Genomic DNA, 24,356 nt, shown 5'->3' with positions numbered 1-24,356 from the left:
TGGTGAAAGAAAAATAAATGTGTAGGTAGACACTGGCTTTCTTAGCATTGCAAGCACTGCTATTATCCTAGTTAATTACCTATCACGCTTTTAAGCTGAATATTTTGGAGTAAATGAAAATGAAAGTCCAGAATCTCTACCTATCTACCCATCAGATAGGTAGCTTCTCAAAATTTATCTGCTGCCTTACAGTTTGACTGTAACCTCACTCTGAGATGTAATTACAAATTTCATGCAGATATTTCACAGGAATTTCTTATATTATCCATATATGTTGTGAAATGTCTCTTCCCGTAATCCTTTCTAAAAAAAGAAAACCTAACTTACCTGTAATAACATTTATTCCTTCCTTATAGCTTCTACACTTGACTATTGATTACTGCATTATTGAAAGCTGCTTTATTCCTTAAGTCAGTTTCTCACAAGCTGCCTTCTGCAGATAAATAAATACAATCTGTAACATAAGGCATAACTCAGCACAACAGGACCACCTTGTGCTCTTCAGTACCAGCCAAGCTTTGATGTACTGGAGGCTCAGTATGTGACAGATGCAGGACTAACAGGTGAGAGATGGCGTTTCTCTCTTCTCTTGTGATGCAAAAACATCTTCCTTGTTAAAGAGCTGTGTGTGGGTTTGGTTAGGCTGAGGAGTGAGCTGCTTGTGGGAATGCTGCACACCAAGTTTTGTCTAGTATCTCTACTGGTTTGGGAAGGTTATTCCAATACACATTTTAACCACATTATGTGGCTGTGCTCTGAAACTGTGTCAGAATCTTCATCTTTCATTTCATGTGTCTGTATGCTTGGAATTACATCTGCCAATTTCTAGGAGTGTTTTACTGTTCATGGTAGTTACAAATAGCCAAATGCTCTTGCACCCATCTTCAGCAGAACTCTGTTTTATCTTCTCATTACAGAGACAACTACATGCAATTCTCCTTTTAATGTGAGGGACTTGTAGAGAGGCAGTGAGGGAGTTTATGGCAGGGCAAGGTTTCCTTTCCAGGCCAAAGTCCCCTCAATTAGCAAAGCAAATGCAGCTGTTTGGCCTCACTCAAACAGAAACATGGAATTCCCACTGCACTTCATGCTCTTCCAGAAGCGGAAAAACACCTTAAAGGGGCAGTACTTTAAAGCAGATTGAATCTGTTTATCTTTTGTGTAAGATTAAATTAAGAGTTAGGGCAGAACCCAGCAAAATAAAGATCCAAACACGCAGTTGGAAAACTAAAAAGCAAAGTAACTTTATACAAGTCAAGCTTTTTGGAAAACTTACATTAGTTAACCATGTTTGGGGGAAAAAAAAATACTTAATGAGCTTGAAAATGTCACCTTGAAAGAAAAATTAATTATTCTGGAATTGGAGTAACTTGTTGAACATGGTCTTTTCTGAACATGATCTCTTCTATAATGATTTATAATTTTACAAAGATTCAAAGTAAACCATTGTCACACCACTTGACAATGCATCTAGTTCCATTCACCACGAAGGTTAATGCTGTCCATCTATCAAAAAACTGTTCAATATCACTCTTAGCAGTTAATAGAAATGGAACAAGATTCTATTATATAAAAAACATGCTGGAAGTGCCTACTTAGATAAGTTAAAAGACCAGGTTTACACCCCATCCAGTTAAAAATAAGTAAGTAAAATCAAGCCTTCTTTCTTTACCTCTTCACCACTTTCTCATTTCATCTGCTGAAATTCAAGGGGGTTGTTTTTTATTCTTTTAACCACATGCTGGTATGTCCAGGACAAAGAGAAGACTCATTAATGCTGCTGTAATGCAAACTACACGAATGCTACTTGAAAAATACTGTGCTACAAAATAATTAAGTGAACACTGAGGTAGTACAAACTCATAAAGTCCTGTAGGAATATTCTCAAAGCTTTTTCTTCTATGTCTTTTCTCATCTAAATTATATTCTCTGATTCTATGTTTATAGAAGCTTTCTAAATTCAAAAGTTGAAAGAAATCAGCCTTAGAAAGCATTGTAAAAAGATTTTAAGGTGCACAGTGAAGTGCTCAGCTGTTGAATAAATAGTGAAGTAGAACTCACACAGAAGATAAGTATTAAAAACTGTTTCAGTCAGATTATTATGAAAAACAAATTTCACAAACTTAGTCTCAGTGATGAATTGCATGTTCAATGAATAGTAGATTATATTATGTTAGTATCTTTCCATAATTTCTGCTTTGTCCTTTGTTCAGTGAAAGTTTTTTTGTTGAGACAGGAAGAGCCTTGGGACTGTTGATCTTCAGGTTTATTTTTAGAGAAGAAACACTAGATTAAATACTCTAAAGGTCAGCTGGTCTTCCATATACACACCAATAGCAGAAATTATAGTCCTCTACACCTTTATAGTGCCTACTGCTCATGGCAAAATGTCTCCTTAAGAGTATGTTAGTACATGAAAAATTGGGTTTTTTTCACTTGTACAAATTATGTTTCAAGTCCTTATGGCTGGGATAAAAGCCTGAAAATGTGATGGCTTTAAGTGACCTAGCAAATAAAACATTTAAAGAACCCTTCTGTAATTCTAATAGTCTCAGGAATTTTTAGAACTTGCATTCTGGCAATGTTCTCAGTGTTCAGAGGCAGCTGTATTTACTGTGCTGGAGAAGTAAAAGCAGTCATAAAACCAGCAAAAAAACCCCAGCACCCAACTGTAAGCAAGGGTACAAAACAAAGCCAGGTTTTGTTCACTGATTTAAACAACTAAAAGGGCTCTTGAAAATCAGTGATCCAAACTTGCCTTTCCTCTGCTGATAGAAACATACAGCAGCTCTTTGTTTCACTATCATTACTCAACATCTGCCCTGGTACAAGAATGTCTCCTCCAGCTTGCACGAGGGGAAGAAGGGAGACTTTTACTTCAAACCGCGGCACTCCAACCTCAACTTCTGTGCTTTGCTGCCTGCAAGTTGAGGTTGTCCCCTCCTGATCTGAAGGGACCTGCAGAAGGACACAAAAAGCCAGGTGTAACTCAGACCCTGCAGCCCCAGAAAAGCCACCCCCCAGCGGTGTGACACAAAAATGCCGAGGCTGCACCGAGGCTGTACCAGTGGCAGATCACACCACGGTACTGTGTGTCTGTACATGTGTGCCCCTGGAAAAGCAGCCTTGTTACTCACACAGCACACTTCTTGCCTTCCTGTATTTCTGCATTTTCTCTCTGTGTACAAGCACAGGTGATTCCTTTCATTGCTGCTAATAACAAAAATGGTGATTTACCCTCACCAGAAGTGACAGTGCATTCAACTTCTGGTGTCTCTGCAGCACTCAGTATGTTGCACACTTGTGGCAAACTTGTATCTAATAAAAGCTTATTTTTATCTATTTTTCCCCCACTTTAAAGGTACAAATTGAGGTTCACTGTAGTTAATGTTAACTGTAGTTGAAGTTGGTAAAGAGGTCTTCTTTAATGCTGTGCAAGTACTCACGTTAAGGTACAGCCCAACAGAAATACAAATGGGAGTTACTGGAATGTTAAACTGCATGTGCTCTGTGCTTGAGTGATTTTTTTAATCCATTTTTCTTCCTCCCTTCCCAACATCTAAAAAATATCTAGAAATAAAGCAAAAAACACACTTCAGTGCTCACTTAAAACAATTTCTTTCTGTGCTTTTCACTATCTTTTTCATCACAATTTTCTACCTAATCTTTGAATAAAGGATCACATGAGATGATGACCTCTTCTTTGACCATATAATGCAGAGCTGTCCAGTCTATCAGACTGAGCCAAACATTAGCCATCCACTTTATCATTCTTAAGCGTAATACTTTCTGCTAATACAGCTGGATCTTTCTTGTTTAGTACTGTAGAGGTAGTAGGAATTTCAATAGCAGCACTGTCCTGTTGGCTTGTTTTACTGGATGCAGAAGAAGGTGGCTGAGATGGTGTCACAAGAAAAAGCGGAGTCCTTTTCAGCTTCACTACACGGTTGTTCACAGGCTTCTTACTCTGTGCAGCTTGGAATGTCATTTGGCTCATTGTCCCATTGCCAGCACTCTGCCTTCCATAGACAGCCTGGGAATTGCTGGGCACTGATGTGCATGTTGTGGATGTGGTTTCAGAAGCTTCTTTGTGGAGCATCAAACTTTGACTATGGGGTTGTTTAGGAATTGCTGCAGAATATGAAGCATTGCAAGCAGCTACCTTTAATGAAGATGAATTCTTGACTTTTATGTGGGTACTTGTTGAGGGACCTGAGAATCTAATTGGCTTGGGACCCACTTTACATGGTAAACAGCCTTCCTCTTCAGTATAGTCGATTAATCGTCTGTAAAACAAAGAACTTCAATTTTAAGAATGAACTGTATACCTAAATTATTATTTTTATAACATTATTACAAAACAGACCATCTGCAACAGCCATATACAATTAGGTTTAAATGATACTGTAACAAGCATAAATTATGGTTCCCAACACTTCATGACTACAATCAGGGTTGCCTTTTGTGAATAGAACTATCAATCTCTTCTCCCTCTCTAAGATGACACATTAAAAACCGTAGCAGCGAGGTGGCTGTCGGCTGGCTCAGGTACCGGTGCAATGGCACCTGCAAAAGGCTGCTTTTAGGCAATGTATTGAGAACGGAGGTGTAATCAAAACTATTGCCATAAAACTGCAGAGAGGAAGTTCTAGAAATTCCTTCTAAAAAGAAGATATCTTATAGCAGTGAAAATCAGTTAACCTTTTAAAGTTTTCACCTAAATTTCTGGTTTAGCAGTCCATTCAACTAATACTGCTCGCTAGTTTTTGAAGTTACTCCTTGGCAGGCTGCTGAGATTTCTCAGCAGCCTAAAAAAAAATGTAATTTGTTTCTAGCAAGTTCAGTTGTGCAATTAAGCTCAGACATTTTATTAAAATGTAAATTAAAAAACCAGAAAGCTCAACGTGCATAGATACTTAAAGAACCTGAAATTATAGAGGGGTAAAAAACCAGACTGCACTGTATCTGTGCTTAAATTTAAGCCATTTATGCAAATCAGCATACCTTTTATAAACTGGAGGCATATGATGCAAACTGCCTCTCAGAGGGCGTTCTTCCAGAGTCCAACATTCAATCAGCTCCTGAGGCACTCTCCAGTAGCTGACACCTACATTTCAAAGCAATATTGTACAGATAAGCTGAGACAACACAGCCATGCATGTTTACACCTGACTAAATACATGAATACATGTATTTTATTATGCAGAATTTCAGCTCTGAACCTGCTGACATGAGCACTGCTTACAGCCAGCATGCTGCTTCATTCGTGTTAACTCATGTCCCCTCTCTGAACATCCTGTAAAACATTTTCCCCCCTAAACAGACACTACTATTGTACAATGTTATGAATGAAAGTTTATCCAGAGTTTTTATTATACTTAATTGGTAAATATTTTTCTTATTTTTATGTTAAAAAGTAGTAACACTGAAATAAAAAATTATTACCTCTCCCTTCCCAGGCATTGAAAGCATCCATCATCTTTTTCAGCTCAGCTACTGAGTAATAGCTCCAGATGTATTGGATGTTATTTCCAGCTTCTCTAGAAACATTGTTTTAAATGTAACAGTTATGTGATTAGTTAGCTAAGTCCTTAAAAATGCACCACTGGTGAAATATATCATTCTTTTTACCAAATCCTAACTATAAGGACTTAGCAGTAAATGTTTTATAATGCAGAAAGGAAAATGTTACTCTGATTTTGGTTTTATTCAAATAAGAGGTGGTAACCCTCCTGTGAATGCCTATTGCCAAAAATGGATATTCATGAAAGAATAGATGTTCATAGAAGAATAATTACAGAATTAATTATGTAAAACCTATTTTTCTAGAATACATAGTAAGAGAACCGATACCTGATATATTATGTTTCTAAATACTCTTGGAATAAATATTAATGTTCCCAGCCTAAATTTAGGAAGATATCCATCGTAATTATAAAGATGGTGAAGTATCAAGAGCTTTATCTTAATCAAAAAATGCACAGTGAAGTTCACTTCTGACACTGCACTGTGAGAGTGACAAAGACCAACTGCTTTCAGCTGTAAGTACAGGTCTACCAATAACTTCCAATTACTGCCATGTAAATACATTAATAGTGTAGTACAGCTGTACAGGTTCTTTAGAGAATTAAAACCATTTCCTTTCATCTTTGGTTCTCAGTGTTCAGCTATCTGAGAAGACTGCACAAAAGAACTGCATGAATCACAACCAACTTTGCAAATATTTCTGGGGGGTTTTCTGTAAGGGGATTTATTCACTGTATTTAGTGTAAATATTAGTAAATTTTAATTGTTGAGACATTTTAAAAATAGTAAGTCAAACAGAGTAAGAACTTACAATAACAGCATGCTAAACCACCTTGTGTATACTCTCAAATTCTGAACCTCCAGGCTTAGTTTTTCTCTTATTTGTTTAATGTGACCATTCTATTATCCAGCTGGAAAGATTCCTTCCACAGATTTATAGTACAATAATGCTGCATTGTGCTACATATCATAATAATCAGGCATAATTATAATATGTATTTATTCTCACTTCACAGTGCTTTCATCTGTGACAGTCACCTTACCTTTTGTACATGCTTTTACTATGAATTTTCATTCCTAGCACCTTATTAATTGCATCAGTCCCATCAGCTCTTGTGGCATACACACCAATAATTTTACTTTCACAGCTTGCTCCGGAAGTGTTGAGATAGTGCAGGACCCAAACTGTAGGCTTGGTACAAACTAAATTGTAAGAATCACAGAAATCCAACAAAGCCTGGGAAAAAAACATAAAACATATAGAATACTAATAAGAATGCAGTATTTTCAGTTGAATGAGCTTTCATAATTAAGTTTTCTTAACTGTACCAGTGAGCTCTTTTACGTAAATCAAGGAGGCAGTTTTTCTAGAATAATGTCTTCAGTTTTTTTTTATCTGATGTTACCAGAGAATGTTGTGAAACTAAGAGGTTCACAGAAAGGCAACAGAAATAGTTAAAGGCAAGGCAACTCCTTAACATGCAGAGAAACTGAAAGGCCTGGAATTGTTTTACACCTTTCAAAAGGAAAAGAGGAAGAGAGAGTGTGAAATACAGAGAAAAGTAACTTGCTAAGAGAACACAGATGACTATCAGGAATAACACAGCCAGACCTGGTAAGACAAGTTAATTTCCTACTAGTTAATTAGAATTAGATTTTAAGCTACAATACTCTAAAACCTGAGGATTTTAAATAATACACTAATTTTCTTTTCTCCTTTCTCATTCTAAAAAACCAGTCAAGTACATTTTGTCATTACAAGTTTTAGGATGAATTTGTAAAACTGAAAAAGAAACCCCAACCCAAACACCTTGAAGGGATCAAATCTAATTTCAAATAAAATTTGAAGCCAAATAGGAAACTAAATGTCCTTCCTACTACACAAGTTCTACAGCAAATTTGCATGTATAACACTCAAACTGTTGCTGTATTGCAATGATGGTAAAAACTGGTGACCTTAACTATACTGACTGCATTACCAACTCTAGGATTTGTTAACATAAAACTCTGGATTTACTCATGATTTAGTGTGGTCACTATAAACTGCTAACTTGGACATTCTATAGCTTTAGTGTTTGGTGCTAATGAATGGCATGGGTTAGAAAGTTCAGCATTAAAAATGTTAAGAAATGTCAAGACCTTTTTAAGCTCTATATTGGACCTTGAAGAATATGTCTCCATTTCATTGGCCAAATGATCAGACAGACTGTATGGATAAGGGATTCCAAAATAATCTGCTTCCTCCTGCAGTGCAGTTCGAACTTGTTCATCTCCAGGAATCTGAACTTCTCCATGAAGATAATCCAAAAGATATTTAAAGAGGTTTCCATCTCGATCAATTTGACATGCTCCTGAAAACATAAAATATTGTTTCCAGCAAGTGAAAACAAACATATCACATTCTACCAAATCATCAAATAGAGCCTTTTGTATAAAACTTCTGTACTGGTTTTACTTAGTAGGAATATACTGTCTTTACTCTTTTAATATTGTATTTTGTTTCCCTGGGATATTTGTTATTTGAAGATACAGTTCCTAGTGCAGTAAACATTTATTTGCATTTCAGTGAAATCACTAATCTACATAGGACCATAGCAACATACAACCTCAGCTGTGCTGTAATCTGCTTAAAATGCTAAAATCTAATTCTAGATGCATTTCTAATTCTAACTGCAGGTGCAGCTTTACTCACTATTGCAGGGATCTTTTCAATTTTGCTTCTAGACCATTTAAAAGTGTTAAAATTAGCATCAGTTCCAGTACACATCTAGTCAAACCTTCCCTGAATATTGCTCAATTGCTACTGTATTTGTTTCTTTTTCTCTCCTTTGCTTGAAGGGCTCAACCAACCAAACCATACTGTCTGTACAACAGGCTGTTCACTGCAACTGTGAAAGATGGTAGCAAAGTCCTGCTCTGTTATGCAAAGTCCATATGTTAAACATTTTAGGTATTTTAAACAGTCTAATGTGTGCAACAAGGCATTACTATTCTTCATCCATTGTGTCTTTTAACTGGACCTACTTTGGCAGGATTTCTAAGGCACAAACAAGTGTGAAATTTGACCCATGAATAGTTTTATTCGAACTTTTATATCAAGCCATGGTGGTGAAAAATGCAATCTTTACTGGGTAATGAAGTATTCTGAAACAAAGTATTCTGACCCAATTCTCCTTATGCGATGAACAGAGGGAATGAGATGCCTCTGGATAATATAAAGGTTCACAAACAGGATCCAAGATAAATGCCACATACTCTGCCAACTTCATTTTATCTATTTTCATATTCTCACTGAAGAAGTACATTCTAAAACCCCAGTTTGGATTGGAACAAGGCGGGGTAAGCACTGTATAAATGTGTGTGTTTGCAAGCATGAGTAGCCTTGTGGAATTCAGATGAACTACCTGTATGTATAAAGTCATGCATGCAGAATTGTTTTACATCCTGGAATTAGAAGCCAACAGATGCTCAGCAGACTGGGAAAAGAGATCTACTATAAAATGCATGAATATATATAAAAGCATGTATTTGCCAGAGAGTTCTGTGATCAGAATGTGATATTTACAGCTTCAACATATTTACCAGACTCATCCACTTTTAGAGGAAAGCGTCCACTAAACATGGAAGCCAGCATGGAATCCTTAAAGCGGCACAGAGACTCGCGCCTGGCTGTGTATAAGCAGCCTCGTACATTCAGTCGTAGGATATCCTGGACATCTTCAACCTTGCCCTCTTCCATTGCATTTGCCACTGATGATGTTCATTACGAGCTACTGGAACCTAAAACAGAAACAAACAGAAGTCAAACTACTGCCAGCTACAGACTTAACATATCACATACAAGACCTAAGCAATAGTTCAGCTCCAGCATGTCTGTAACAGGAAACTGCTTTGAAAACAGTTCTGGAGACATAATAGTGCAAATAGCCAAATATTCTGCACCTTTACTGTAAAAAACTATGGCATTTTCCTTTGCTAGGAAACACAAAGCTTACCCTTTCGAGACAAATGGGCAAGCAGAGTTACATGGTCAGGGTGTGCGACCAGAGCTCTGGAAGGAAACCCTGGGTAATCCTGAGTACAGTTCACAGCACTAAAAATGCAGCTATTTTTGTACGAATGACAACGTGTCTTCTTTAAAAATCGATTTTTAATTAAGGCTGCTTTAACTTCCTGGGCCGCTCGCTCGCTCGCTCCCTCCCTCGGGGCGCTGCTCCGCAAAGAGCGCTCAGCGCAGCGCGCCCTCCCTCCCTCCGGAGCAGCCGGGGCAGCGCTGAGGGCCCGCCCGGGCGGGTGCCCCGCGGCCGCCCCGCGGCCGCCCCGCGTTACCCTGCGCGCCGCTGCCTCAGCGGCCGGGCCGCCCCGCGGGCCGCGCTCCGCAAAATGGCGGCGGGGAGGGCCGGGCCGAGCGGGGACAGCAGAGGGGCAGCCCGTGTGCCCCCGGCCGCGCCATCCCCACCCCCGAGGTCCCTGCCCCGGCCAGGCGAGCGCAGGGGCCCCGGGGCTCGGCTGCCGCTGCTCCCCGGCGCTGCCCCGCAAGGGCTGCCTCAGGCACGGCTGTGGTGCCTGCGCCCTCCGAAGTGTGGCTGACCCGCCTGCAGTCGGCTGCTCTGTAAGGCACAAACCGCGCTGATATTTTTGTTTGTTTAATTACAAGTGTGGGTTTATTCAGAGTGGGTTTGATTCTATTGCTGTTTCTATAGTCTCAGTAGTCCGAATCATAGAATGATTTGGGTTGGAACGGGACCTTGAAGATCATCTACTTCCGACCCCCTGCCTTGAATACTGAGGGGGCATCCACAGCTTCTTTGGGCAACTTGTTCCAGTGCCTCACCACCTCCACAGTAGAGGTTTTTTTTTTTCCCCCCTCATAACTAATCTAAGCCTGTTCTCTTTCAATTTGAACTCATTTCCTCTTGTCCTGGCACTACATGCTCTTGTAAATACTCTAGGCCCATCTTTCCTATAAGTTCCTGTAAGGTAGTGGAAGGCTGCAATTAGGTCACCCTGGAACCTTCTCTTTTCCAGACTGAACAATCCCAATTCTCTCAGCCTTCCCTCAAAGAAGAGGTATTCCATCCCTCAACTTGGTGGCCTCCTCTGAATGCACTCCACCAGGTCCCTGTCCTTCCTGTGCTGGGGCCCCCAGAGCTGGATTCAGTGTGCCAGGTGGGATTGCAGAGCAGACGGGCAGAATCCCCTGCTCTGCTGCCCACAGGGCTTTGGATGCAGCCCAGGACACATCTGGCTTTCTGGGCTGCAACTGCACATTGCTGGGTCATGGTCCAGCCTCTCCTCCACCAGTTCCCCCCAGGTCCTCAGCAGGACTGCTCTGGATCTGAGAGCAGCTTGAGCTGACTCCTGACGTGGTGGTGCTGGTAGATGAAGTTCTCTTCCAACCTTGATGATTCTGTCATTCTGTGGTTCTGTAATGCAGGCAAGATGCCTCACCCTTAGTCATGTCAAAAAGACATACAGAAAGTGTCCTGTTAAATTCCTTATGTCTGACATAGAGTTGTGTAGTCATCAAAATGCAAGTGTAAACAACAGAAAGGTAAAGAAAATAAGTTCTCGTTATGCTGTTGTCTCAGCCTCGTTACACAGAGTTTACGTGCATGAAAAATATTTCTAAAATGCAGCTGCATTTTCTAAAAAAAAAAAATTACAACATTATCTCTAGTTCCCACTTAATTCTCCTTTATTTGCTTACAATGTTTGGGTTTTTGCCATAACATACAGTAAGAAACTATCCTTGTGGATACAACTGCCAAATAACTAGGAGTTGTGTGCAGAAGTTAACAGCGCCAAACTCTGGATTTCTGCAGGCTTTCTGGAAGCTCTTTTACGAGCTGGTTATATGTTTAGAATATATAATATGCAATATATTATATAAAATATGTAATATTTGATCCATCATATTTACTATATAATGAGATAACTATATCTAAAATGTGAACAGTATTTTAATTGCTACCTCAAGTCCAGTAAAAATCCACTTACTTAACTGTACGCTGCACATATAACAAATGTGCCTATATTGTATTTAAATAGTTTACTCAGTTATATCTGCAATTCCTATTGATTTTCATCTTGTATCATCCTAATTTTTTAGTCATGATTTCCTTTTGGAGGTGTTTTGTCACCAATTTAAGGTATTTAAAACTTCAGCCAGTGAAGTTCAACCACTTCACTTTCTACAGGGTCAAATCAAACAATGTCTAACTCAGAGCAGCTTGTGCTTGCTTTATTCTGGTCTGTTACTACACTTTTATTTTTGAGAATACCTAAATATTCATAGGCTACAGTGTTTTCAGTTAATATTTAGGACAATAAACTTTTAATTCAGATTTCCCTTCAGTCAAGTGAAAAACATTAAAGGCAAGAGCCGTATAAATCACATAAATCATCATCTGGTCCTAGTAGGGCGATAATAAATTCTCTTTGAAATTGTGTAACTTTGAGCGATCACTTACTACTTAAAACTCACTTCTTTTTATCTTAATGCAGATTTGCATTAGAATGGCAGTTCAAGCCATTTAGTAAAGCCATAAAGGAAACGTGTTTCATTTTTCTTGGCATCTAATCATGCTCCAGTTGCAGCAAAGAGAGGGAATGGCATGCCAAGCACCATGGCTCTCCTGTGCTCCCTGGACAGTTCTTGGCCAAGAGTGTACCCAGAGGCCAGGTCTCTGATGTTTAATGTCTAATGAATTAACACAAGTTACATGTGACTGAATGCAATACAGGCTGATAATTCATGGATGTTGGATTTACTGTAAAACAAGTGAAAATAAGTATAACAGATTGTTTTCGGGGAATAATGGTATCTAATTTAACTGTATCTTTTGTAAGGATATGTTTTCCCTTACTCACTGGGAATTGTTCATGCATAGCAATTGCAACTTAAATGTGGCCATTGTTGTCAAATGTTACAGTGTAAGTGCAAACTCCAGCCTTTCTCACTCTAAAACATTCACTTAATGAAGCTGCAGCTTTCCATGCTTCTTTTCACCTTTAAGCTTACTAATTTCAGTCAAATTTGACAGAGAGGCAAGAGGCATTAAGAAATGGATTTTTCATGAAGCTTGTGCAAGAAGGGCTGTGATTAGAGGAAGATTGGTTCTTAATACTGTAATTTCAGGAAAAGCTATAGCATGAGCTTGGGTCCTGTTGGACATCAGAAAATCCACAGAGGGAGAAGCTGTTCTACATAATCCACGCACCAGAAGTGCTTTAGTCATAGCTCACACTTTATTAGGCCCTACAGGATTAATTCCTCAACCAAGATTCTTCTCAGACAGAATATGTAGGTATCTAGTAAGGTACAAATTCAGTTCCCACATGATTAGAGCTTTCACAGCAGTCTGTGTGTTTTTCCCTCACTACCTTTCATTTCTATTCAGTTTAAAGACCAGTCATATGATCCCAAGTGACTGAAACCCATAATTCTGCTCTTAATATACATTTAAGATATATAGGCTGTGAAAGTTGGCAGTGCTTTAAGTTCTTCCCCACTTTGAGTAGCTGGCAATTAACTGCAGATTTTTACATGTGAAGTGTTACAGTGTGGGAGTTCCTGAGTGAAGTGTGAAGGAAAGTATGACCATGGGTGGAAATGCAATACTTCTCATTTTGTTTTAAATTTATTGCCTGCAGTAGTGACATAAACACTAAATGGAAGCAAATCAGTGATTGCCTCTTCAAGACTTGAGACCATTGTGGAATTGGAGGAAATGAAAGCACGTTGTTGTATCTGGAGGAAAACACTGCTTTGTGGAAAGGAGAAGGAGGTAAGTTTTATTTGATTGGTTTTCTATTTTTAAAGTTATGTAAGGTTATTTGCTCTTTTATTTGGCCAGAGTTTATAGTGGCTACAATCACTTCCAAGTTTCCTTGTAAGGGAAAATGTACCAAAAATATATGACGTGCTGGATCAAAGCTGTATTTTAAGGGTTTTGCATAGAAGCATAGGGTTTTGCAGCTTCAGGGCCACACTGAGAACTCTGTCATACATCATTCACTATAAAAGGTAGAAGAGAGAGACTCTCTAGATGCTCTTTAGAGCAGATTGTGAAATTAGTACATTCATGAAGATCCATTTTCACATAATGCTACTGATATTTCATGTGTGATTCCTTTGACTTACTTTATAGCATATTGTAATGTTAGCACACAGCAAGGCAAGGTTTTTGTGACAATTAATACATTACAGAAACTGATGCTGTTTTTTATTTCAACCTTCTGCATCTCTGTAAATCTTCAAATAAAACATTAACTCTGCTTACTCCAAAATTACCAATTCCTGGATCAAATTTTGCAATTAATGTCCACGTGAGCTAATGGTATAACTGGGCACACATTGCCAGTGAAAGAGAATGTATGTGAAGAGAGTGTTAAAGAGCTTTTGGACTCAGAAGAGATCTTGGGGAAAAACATTTAATTAGACTAAAACACTTCCATGCAATTCAAACTCCTAATAATACCTGAACCACATTAAAAGTGGGCTTGCCCAGATTCTGTTGTCAGAGAATTCCTGCCCTTGCAAGTCTGTAGATATGCAGGTAGCATATAATCTACTAGGCTGTAAATTTATCACTGTTGTCTTCCTAACTGCCCTGATGCCTGTCTATTTTGTTTGTTATTCCATGTATTAGTAATAGCTCAAAATCAGCCAGAAAGAAATGTAACTTGCCATTGAGAAGGAATTACATGTTTTTCTCCCTTAAACCTAAAGGAAATCTTTGAACTGAAAGCCAAACACCTTAAACTCTTCCTATAAATCTCTGACAGCTAAGTGGAGTATCTGGAGTTTTCTACTCCCTTCCTCACAGGGCACTGAGATCGATGCTAAGCGTTCATACTCTTAATATCTATTTTTCTTAAACTTACTTGTATGTCATTAATGGTTGGTATTTAAAATGGTTTTCAAAGATACATAGCTGAGAAGTTATAGACAGCCCACTCCTTTTTAAAACACGCAGAGATGTCACCAAAGAGCCGGAACCGTGAATTAGCCGTTAATGATTTACGCATATCCCACTTCTGAAACGTCCGTGACCGAATGCAAGAGCACAGGTGAACTGTTTTAACATGGGAGATTCTGCATGTATGTGGCCTCTACAGCGCCTTTCCCGCGGCTGTGGCTGTCCACAGGGACCGGGATTGCACGGAGCCGTCCCGGCGGGGCTGTGCGCGTTCCCTGCGGAAGGCGCAGCTCCCGGGCAGCGTGAGGCGCGCTCCGCTCCCGGGCTCCCGCACGCGCCCTCGGGCCCCGGGCTGGGCTCGCGGCGCCGAGGCCGCCGGCGCGCGCGCGGCCGTTGGCTCTGAGGGCTCCGAGGGCGGGCGGGGCCTCGCCGGGGCCTCGCCGGGAGCCCGCCCTCCCTCCCGCACCGGTGCTGGCCGGCCGGTCTCTCCCTCTCTCTCTTTCGGGTTAACTTTACAGCGTTTGTAATGCGGTTTATTTAAATGTGTCGGCTTTAAATCTGTCCTGACAAAGAGCAAGCTGGTCTGGTGGTATTGTGAAGTGATAGAACTTTGGGGTTTTCCCCTTTTGTGTCTAAACTTGGATAGTTAACTGGAATAGACAGGTTAAAAAAATCTGTGATCCTTTCAGGTTTCGTGGTTTACTAGTTAAGTATTTTGCCTCTCTGTGTTAATGTCTCAATGTGTTAATTCATTAATCTGTTTTAATTGACTGAACAAAGGTAAAGACCAAAGCAATGTCTTCAACTTCAGACACAGAAATCCTCATAAGACATAATAAATTCAATTTTAACAAGTGTCAAGAAGATCATTTATTTATTTCGACGTTCCCCTTGACAGTGTACAGGTTCATTTTGGGGATGGATAAAGGCACAACTGTGAAATCATCATCTGCCATGTTCACCTCAAATGCTGCTAGAGGACATGTAAAGAAGAGGGATGGAACATTACAAGCTGCAAAATGGAATGCTTCTTTAGCTTCTAAAATCAAAACTAAATTAATAAGTAAGTCCTGTTAAAATTGAGGCCGTGTACTGTACTTAGAATGTACAGCTTCAAAAGGAATAGTAATTGTATTTAACATGATTTGCTGAAATTCTGCCTGTTAAAAACGTTCTGTAACATAAGTGTAGGTAGGTTTTCATTAGGATGGTGGAAGATATATGTTCATATATTTAAAGCTTTTTTCTTTATGTTGGCAAAACTCACATTTATTATCAGAATCTTTGAATGTTTTAATTTGTAGAATTTATATTTTTTTCTTAAATTTGTAAACATTTTTCTGCTTGTGAAACTATCCATTTTTAAATGTTTTCTTCTTAAAATAATCTTATTTTTAAAAATCCAGACTAGAGCAGAATCTATGCATGAAATAAGCTTGAAACAGACAGAGTAGTCATCAGAATGACAGCCACATAAACAGTTTTATATTGGAAAGGGTTAGGCTTTGCTGCTGTTGCACCAGAACCTACAGAAATGTTGTCATACAGTGATAGTTCACACAGGAAATTAAAGCTGTTGAAAATAACATTATTTTGTCTCCTTTAGATAACTCATCTATGTTTAAAGTATCTTTACAACAAAATAACAAAGCATTAGCTGTGGCTTTGAGTGTTGAAAAAGAAAATTCTCGCAAGCTAAAGAATGAGAAGATTTTTCTTCAGAAGGAAGTAGAAAAACTCCAGCTTCATAATATCTCACTTCGTCAAAAACTAACCTGTTTGGTATGCTGTAAATAATATCATTTAAACTTAGACCAGCTAAACTAAGCTTTTAACTTTTTTTGAAACTTAATATTACTTCTTAAAGTGGTGGTTTAAAACACATCTCAGATTTGTGAAGTTGTAACACCTGACAGCATAGTATTTACATTTTATTTTTCCTCCATAGCTTTTTTTGAACTATTTTGTCTATCAGCGTGTGTATCTATAGCTATTTTAGTCCCAGGTTCACCTTTATATTTATAGCTATTTAGAAGCGTTTGTGCTCAATTAAATCTAAAAAAAAATTGCAGTATAGATTCACCTTTTATATCTTGTCTCTTCTTACAGCAGAAGCCACTTAAAATACATTTTTTCTATTATATGCAGAATAAAACTCTTATTGGAATCGATGCATTTTTGAATGAAAACCTCTTAACTGCAATAGAAATAAGCAGTCCTTCTGAGGTAAGATGTTTTTTGAACTTTACCGTATTGAACTCATCTTCCAAGGTAAGATTTTCAAAGCATCAAATTGAGTGCAATGTTAAAATAATATTTGAGTTGTAAAACATTTACCCCAATTCCTTAAAACTTCAGGTTAAACCAGTATAGTAAAATAGATTGAATTTTACTGTACTGAAAATTTAGGATTTAATCTGGTTTCCAAAGTATCTAAAAGTTAAATATCAGTTAGTCCGAAAGAAGAATCATGTGGTTAAAAAGAAAAGCTTAGTACTTCAGTATGTAGTGAGCAAGCTACCTGCCTCCCTTGCTTCGTGCTGCAATAAATATGTTACATCTGGAAACTTAACCAGAAAACATAGTCCATGTTAGTCCTTGTGTCATGGAAAAAATACAATTAATTTTAAAAAAAGGCAAATACTGTGTTGTCTGTTCTAAACTGTTGGTTAGTGTTGCTCTGTGCTTCTGTATGTATAATGCAGTTTGCATGAGTTATAGCTACATATAGAAAGCTTGTATATTCCTTTGGGATTCAAGTAGCTTATGGATTTTGATGAACTTAGTTACAAAATATTTTGCTTTAAAATTACTGTATGTGTTTGCATATCATGTGCCTTCCATCAGTGCATGTATTTTTTTCCCATTGTTTTTTTGTGGGTTTTCTTTTCCCTGTGGATATTTCCCATACTTAAAACATAAGAGAATATTTAATTATTTGTACTTCCCTGCTGTTCTTCTTTTGAAAGCATCTTCAGAGTTCCTTTCCTCTGTCAGCTGGCCCAAGTAGCCCTACTGGTGATGAGTTCAGGAGTGCATGTCAGTCAGCTCGGTAGGTGGTTGTAACAAATGCCAAAGGTGGTCGGTGTCTGTGGCCTTCTCTTACAGCTAATCTTTGTATATTGTCCTAGGTATTTTTGAGAACAATTTCCTGTCCAATTCAGAAATTACTTGTTTGCAACTTGGAATTTATAGAGAGAGTGGTAGACAAAACTTGCATTTGAATAACCTGCTGATTGTTTCATGTGATCTCATCAGCCCAAAGCAGGGTTCTGTATCATCAAAAACACATTTCCCCCAAGACAGAACCTGATATCATACTCGAGTTCTTGTTTTCTGCTATTATACATTATTAAGGGAACATTTTAAACAATTGAATGTCATGATAGAAAATATAATAAATACCTTCACAGTAAAATTTCCTCTTTTCAGATCTGTAGAATTGCCAGCAAAGCTTCCTTTCATTGCAACAGCTAATGCAAAACAGCAAGGCAGCCCTTCTCAGGGTGAAACATCAAGTTCTTATAAGTGTACCACTAATTTGACAGAGGCAATGCATTCAGATCAAGTCAAGTTTGCATCATCCTTGCCTTCTGGTACAAATAATCAAAATTTAATTGAAACAGAAACAATGGTTGACAAGAATAGATTTTTGAAAGGTATGGTGTATTTCTATATAAGTGATTTATTTTTCCAGCTCTCTGAGAATTAGTATTTACTAATTCATTACATTTTGTGCAATAGAGAAGGTATAGTAAGATTCCTAAACTGTAATAAACTAATGAGAAATAAATGTTCACCCATAAGTATAGGTGTCCTGACAATCATTTATGGAATGTTGTTCACTGAAATTACATAGCTAAGATAACCAAATAATAGCTGAAGTAGTTATAGAAAAATAGTTTTATTTATGTCCAACTTCAAAAGCCCAACTTCAGTAAATTATGAAATTAGCTTCAGTTTACTAAATTTTTAAGGACCAACCATAGAATGTGTGTATTCAGCTAAAAAAAAAAAAGTGTATAATTTTCCACACTTCTTGTTCAACTTTCAGTAGTTTTATGCAGATAACTACATTCTATTCTTTTTTCCCCCAAGCTGCTGAAATTTTTCTCTTTGCAGAAACTCAACTGCATGCAGAATTAAGTTGCAATAGTGCCTTTGTGACTCATGGAAAAAATACACAATCCTTAGAACAGGCTGAGGAGGCCACAGAACAATATCGTGGTGGTTCGTTGCCATCCTGTGAACATGGGACTGAAAGAAAGAAAAATGCAGTACTTTGTAAGTCAAAACCTCAACCTAATATAAAGGATTTTGATAAAAAACATAGGTCATTGAATCTGCCTCATCGTGATATCAACAGTAGCAGCAACGCCAATGATACAAATTTGCAGGAGGGTTCAAGTGACTTGTCTCGCATTATTCCTTCACCTCTTAAATTTAGCAATGAAAGTCAGACAGATTTTAACAAGCTGCCTTTTACTGACAAGATGAAGCCTGAAGAAACTGTGTATGATGCTGAGATGGAATTGACTGCCAGTGATGCAAGTGAACTACTCACAGTTACAGCAAAAGGCAATTATAATTTTCACAAAAATAAAATTAGTAATGCCAATTCTGACCAAATATTAGCAAATTTCAGAAAAGTAAAATATTCTAAGAAGAATAAAGAAAAAATTAAAAGCAAGACTGAAGTCCATTCAAATTTACATGAAAAAGAAAGGTACACTAGGGCTGACAATAGTGAAACTTCAGAAACTACTGATTCACAAATTCAGCTCTTCCAAAGTCAGACAGAACAGCTACCTGTAGAGAAACAGAGTAAAACAAGTAAAGCTAAAGATGCTAGGAGGACATACCAGGTTAATGTAATGAGTCCAAGAAAACAAGAGACAAATAAAGGAACTTTCTCAGAAATGTTTGGAGAAGTGGAAAGCAGAATACAAAAAACAGACTCAAGCTCATCTGTTAACAAGATCCCACCAGAAGCTTATTGTGCTGAAAATTTACCATTCCAAGATAACATTTCTGATGTATTGCCTTTCCAGGAGGACTTTCTAAATACAAATGAGAAAGATAGTAAATCAACAATAAACAGGAAAACTTCTCAAAACCCTTCCAAAGCAAACACAGCAAAATCCTGTAGAGAGGAAAATGGCCGGTATGGAGAATATATTTCAAAAAAATCTCAAACAGTGATAAACCAATGTGACAGCAGCAAGATAAAACAAGACCAGAAGAATATTATAAAGAGAAAAAACAACAAAAAAAGTAGTTACAGACAAGGTAGAGAAACTGAAAATGACAGCCCTCATAAAGCTAGTCAGAAAGTAGACCAAAAGAGCAGCCATTTTTCACCAGGCAGATTAAAACGTACATTGGCAAAGGCCAGCCGGAAAGCATGCATAATACCAAAGGAAAATCTTACCTGGTTCTCAGTTTGTAAAAATGAAGAATTAAAAAATAAGGATTCATTGCCTGTAGAGGCTGGAAAGAAAGAAACTGAAACTCAGCAAATGCAAGTAGCTTTAGTTACTCAGAATGGTGCAGCTCTGAATACACCACAAGCTAAAGAACAAGTTGATGATGATGCTAACAGGTTAAAGAAGGTAGATTCCTCAGCGATGGCAAGTAAAGACCTCCACAGGAGTAGTTCTCCTGATCAGCAGGTAAAGCAGAAGCAGAGGTTTAATTCTGATATTACTGAGACCAGACGAGAAAGGGGGGGTCAGGATATTTTGGATGACCAGGAGGTGCCTCATGAAATTACTTCCTTTGTGAGTAAGTTGAAGCCTGTGATTGATGTTGAATATTGCAAGAATATGCCATTAAAGGTTGATAATGTTTCCCAGGAAGATCTATCTGGTGTGGAGCTCCCAGCTCTTGATAACCACAATGCTTCCATCAACTTCTCTGTACTGAAAAGCTCTGAAATCCATGGGCAAAGTGATTGTAATGAAGCACTGGATGCTGAAAAAGCAGAGCAAAATATGGATCATATTTATAAACAGAGTAACAAAAATACTCTGACACCTTGTCCTGGTAAGTGTATGGGCTAGAAAAAGCAAGGCATTTTGAATTAGGTGGTGCCTGAAATAGTGGTAACGTGTCTTCTCTTAATTCTATCCTCTCATTGCTTGTTTAGAGCAGATAAAACCGGAGTGGAAAAAGGTAAGAATGAAAATCACCAAAATCTTCTATATCATGTATCAGTCACAATATCTTTTTAAACTGTGGTAACTAATATCCATGTTACTTTTCAATATATCTCAAGATGATACTTAGTCGGGCAGATGTAAGTAGTCTACATTCTTGAGAAGCAATTTTAGTTAAAACATGTATTCCTTTTTTGAAGAATGTAATGGAATTCAGAAAGTTGGGGATTGAAAGATAAAATAGCGTGAGCTTTTATACAAGGAAAACAAGAGGACTACACTGTTCCCTTCTTAAATGGAAAATATTGCTGGACCTAAAGATTTCATTTTTGTTTCTTTAGAAACACTGCAATTAACAGGAATTCTGATTTCTAAAAAAAGTATGTTGAGTAGGTTTTTCTATAAGCTGCCCATGTGCAAACTTTGATGTGACAATCTCTTTTTTTAAGTAAGATACATTAAGAAAATAATTCAACTTTATGTAGTCCAGAAGATAGCTTTAGAGTCTTCTATTATAAATGCAATTATTATAATGCAATGTAATGGAGTTAATGGAATATATAACTAACACAGCTATACAAGAGTTTAAATATACTTTTAGAACATAGCTTTGAAATTTCATAGCATTGGGGGTCTATTTTGTAAACATACTTGTTCTCAACAAGTTCCTGTTTATTTCATAGTCTCTGAGAAAGCCCCAACACCTAAACAGTATCCTAGCTCAAATTAATAGTTTGAATCCCAGACTATTAAGCTAATACGGCCTTGATTACTAGGACACAATGGCCAAAAAAAATCTCCTATTTTACATGAGCACTGAATAGGAACACTGGCAGAATGAGACCACTGTGTTAGGTATCAGTCTTTGTAATTTTCAGTTGCATCTTGTCATCTTCATTTCCTTCTTTGGAAAGTGGAAAAAGGATCCCATAATTTTAGTAGCTTTAATGGTCAATTAGTAAGGCCTTGTGATCAGCATTATCAAACACTGCTGACAAAAAGCAAGGTAATTATTTGATGTTCATCCATTTAAGCATGGTTCCAAAAGCAGTTTTCATCCTAGATCCAAATCCAGATCTTGAATTGAAAGATTGCTATGCTCATTTTTTACACATAGGCCTAAAAAGAAGGCATAAAGCTGGAAAATGCAGAACTAAAGAACTCTTGTACAGCTTGACTCTTCAGATCATACATGTGTGTTCCCCCGCTGCGTTCAAGGCCGTGAGCTGTGTGCAGTGTTACTTTTATAAATGCAGTAAGGGAGTCTTGAGCAGTCAGCTGCAAACTGCAATGCTCACGGGGCTTTCTGAAATGTCCCATGAGCCAAGGCAGAGCTCAAACAGCTCCAAGTTTGTATAGGATGAAAGCTGCTCTAGAGGCATTTTCTTTGATCATCTATCCCATTTTGTGTTGAGTATCTTTAGTGTTGGAGCAGTAACCAAAGTACCTGAATTAAGAAATTCATATTAAAAATAATTATTGAAGTTTACTTAATGATTCAGGAAATATTGAAAATGAGGCATATAAACTACTGCATTTACAGGGAGAAAAGCTTTCCAAGATCTGACAAATACTAGTATACAATTTCACACTTCTGTACCTAAATCCCACCAAACTTTAGAAGACTCAGCAGCACGATTGAGACGAGGCAGACCCACTGTTTGCTACAAGGAACCCAATCTACACAGGTAGGTACATGAAAATTGGGGCTTTTGTTCTTGTCTTTTGCTTATGTAACTAACCCCAGTAAAGATTGTTTATTAAACCCCCAAATAAACAGTTGAACTGTCACAAATCTCTTTTGCAAAGATACTTTAGTGTTGATACAAAGCTTTTACAGTTAGTGTGGCAGGATTTCCAAGTGCCAAAGTAAGAAAACTAGTATTCAGATTCTAAAATATAGTTTGTACTCATAGAGAATAATAGTGAATCTTAATGATATAAACCCCTTTAGAAATGAATAAATATAAATGTTATACTTAAAGGTAAATTATACCATAATAATGTCCTTGTAATCTTGTCAAATGGAAAGGAAATTTATGTACTAATATTACATAATTCAGTACTTTTGCTTTAACTAGCGGTATGTAATATAAGAAATCATTTAAGATATATTAATTTGATAATTAGTTATATTAGATATTTTATTATTAACTTGCCTCTTAGTATTCTTAGCAAATTTAGTGGTGCAGGATTTTATAGGTTATTAAAAGACAAGACATAAATTGTGTAATAACTTAAAATTTAAAAGAGGGTTTTAAAGCCAAATTTCCATTAAGAAAATTAATATATTTGCAGTTACATGAATAGATCTAAATACAAATGGACCTTTCATTACTTCTGAAAATATTCTGTGAGTTTTTGCCAGAAAGCTGGTTGAGTTTTTTTGTTTGGTTTGGATTTTTTTTAAAGTATAATATTAATTTAAGGAACAGTTACACTGTGTTGAGTGTGTGTTAGTAGAATGTGTATTCATGAGGTAAAGACAGTAGCAAGGCTACCATGTAATAGTGTTGAGAGTGAAAGGATTATAACAACTTACTTTATGACAAAGGTATAAAAAGAGTCTTTTTTTTTCTGGCAATACTGTGGCAGGAGAAAGAGATAAATGCACAAACCAAAAAAAAAAAAATTAGAGCACTATTCTCATACAACCTCAAAATATTTTTTTACTTCTGTACGTAAGCTAAAAATTGAAGCAGTGAGACTTAGGAAAAGTAGGAGCTAAAACTAATGTAGGAAGTGTCTTCACTTTACCACTGGCAATTCAGAAATATTTATGCCAGATAGCTTGTAAAAAAATTGGAAAGGGATTAGTCACACTTTTATTTTACTAATTGACTTATATGCTAAAATGCTCTAGTATTATATATCAACACATTGACACTCTTTTACCCCAAAATGATAAGGTTCTGTATTTCTGAGAGATGGTAACTAATATCAGAAAATGTATTGAAGTCAGTCAAGATTTTAGATGATTGTCTCCTATTTATATTTTAGTTAGAATTATACTGTCCTGAATGGGTGCTGTTAAGTGTTTGGTTTAAATAAGTTTTGAATTTCGTTTTATAGGAATATCACATCCTAATATGATAGAGGTCAAATAAAAAGACTAATATTTCTAGTATTATTTTGGAAAGCAGTAGTTATCTATGTCTTGCTTTTTCAGACATACTTATTTTCCATGGATTTAATTTCTTTCGTGTATCAAGCTTTCATTAATACTATTTACCATTTGATGTTATGGTTACATTACTATAATTGCAGAGGTGTTTGATGATATTCATATGTGATGTCTTTTATTTCTTTCCTTTATAGCAAATTAAGGCGTGGGGATCGATTTACAGATACACAATTTCTGCATTCCCCAGTCTACAAAGTAAAAAATAAAGGAAGTTTTAAAAGCAAATCAAAATTTAATTGAAGAACAGAGAGTTGTCTTTATGAACAATACTTCTAAAATGGGTACAATTGTTTATGTATATATATAAATGTTTAGCAACATAGAGTGTTAGTTGTTCTTTGATCAGTAAAGGTCTTCCACAGCAAAATTTTCTGGAGAAGAACCTCTATAAATGGGGCACAGAATACTTTACTGAGGAAGGCATGTACAGGTTAGGCTCACTAGTGTTTTGCATTTCTGGTCAGTAATTTATAATCTGTTCAAATGGTTTGGAGCACGTCTTAAATTGTTAGAAAAGCATATGTTTTAACGAGAAATAAAAATAAACCAGCTATGGGAATTGTA

At 37.2% G+C, this 24,356-nt stretch overlaps 2 protein-coding genes across 8 annotated transcripts; one reads left to right on the top strand and one right to left on the bottom strand.

Moving 5' to 3' along the window:
* Positions 1-1,222: 1,222 nt before the first annotated feature.
* On the bottom strand, positions 1,223-9,966 carry KCTD18 (potassium channel tetramerization domain containing 18). 2 transcript variants are annotated; one of them, XM_010406576.4, is made up of 7 exons: positions 9,522-9,720; positions 9,109-9,306; positions 7,666-7,877; positions 6,570-6,763; positions 5,446-5,540; positions 5,005-5,107; positions 1,223-4,286 (listed from the first exon to the last, which is right to left on the bottom strand). In XM_010406576.4, exons 2-7 carry the CDS (start codon positions 9,263-9,265, stop codon positions 3,752-3,754), a joined length of 1,296 nt encoding a protein of 431 aa, XP_010404878.3. In that variant the 5' UTR covers positions 9,266-9,306; positions 9,522-9,720; the 3' UTR covers positions 1,223-3,751. The 2 variants fall into 2 exon arrangements, with proteins under 2 accessions (XP_010404878.3, XP_039410569.1); XM_039554635.1 differs by lacking the exon at positions 9,522-9,720 and adding an exon at positions 9,856-9,966 and having other exon boundaries at positions 1,224-4,286; positions 9,109-9,305.
* A 20-nt stretch (positions 9,967-9,986) lies between these two features.
* On the top strand, positions 9,987-24,356 carry SGO2 (shugoshin 2). Of its 6 annotated transcripts, XM_039554630.1 has the most exons (10): positions 9,987-10,138; positions 13,183-13,316; positions 15,349-15,513; positions 16,057-16,232; positions 16,599-16,676; positions 17,420-17,502; positions 17,883-18,109; positions 18,573-20,495; positions 22,152-22,296; positions 23,927-24,356. In XM_039554630.1, the coding sequence occupies exons 3-10, from the start codon at positions 15,369-15,371 to the stop codon at positions 24,030-24,032; spliced, it is 2,883 nt and encodes a 960-aa protein (XP_039410564.1). In that variant the 5' UTR covers positions 9,987-10,138; positions 13,183-13,316; positions 15,349-15,368; the 3' UTR covers positions 24,033-24,356. The 6 variants fall into 6 exon arrangements, with proteins under 6 accessions (XP_039410564.1, XP_039410563.1, XP_020440629.2 ...); XM_039554629.1 differs by lacking the exons at positions 9,987-10,138; positions 13,183-13,316 and adding an exon at positions 13,327-14,601; XM_039554631.1 differs by lacking the exons at positions 9,987-10,138; positions 13,183-13,316 and having other exon boundaries at positions 14,959-15,513; positions 18,573-20,122; positions 20,306-20,495.

The sequence above is a fragment of the Corvus cornix genome, chromosome 7, assembly GCF_000738735.6.
Source record: "Corvus cornix cornix isolate S_Up_H32 chromosome 7, ASM73873v5, whole genome shotgun sequence".
In the NCBI taxonomy this organism is placed as follows: domain Eukaryota; kingdom Metazoa; phylum Chordata; class Aves; order Passeriformes; family Corvidae; genus Corvus; species Corvus cornix.
This window is presented reverse-complemented; position numbering and strand designations above follow the sequence as displayed.

Bases quoted from the DNA above. Each gene is read 5' to 3' on its own strand.
- KCTD18 (XM_039554635.1), bottom strand. From the start codon at position 9,265: ATGGAAGAGGGCAAGGTTGAAGATGTCCAGGATATCCTACGACTGAAT. The intron at 5,541-6,569 runs GTAAGGTGACTG...CAATGTTTCTAG, and splicing joins AGTAAAAGCATGTACAAAAG to AGAAGCTGGAAATAACATCC. The intron at 5,108-5,445 runs GTAATAATTTTT...TTTGAAATGTAG, and splicing joins CAATGCCTGGGAAGGGAGAG to GTGTCAGCTACTGGAGAGTG.
- SGO2 (XM_020585037.2), top strand. From the start codon at position 15,246: ATGTCTTCAACTTCAGACACAGAAATCCTCATAAGACATAATAAATTC. The intron at 16,677-17,419 runs GTAAGATGTTTT...TTCTTTTGAAAG, and splicing joins AAATAAGCAGTCCTTCTGAG to CATCTTCAGAGTTCCTTTCC. The intron at 17,503-17,882 runs GTAGGTGGTTGT...TCCTCTTTTCAG, and splicing joins AGTGCATGTCAGTCAGCTCG to ATCTGTAGAATTGCCAGCAA.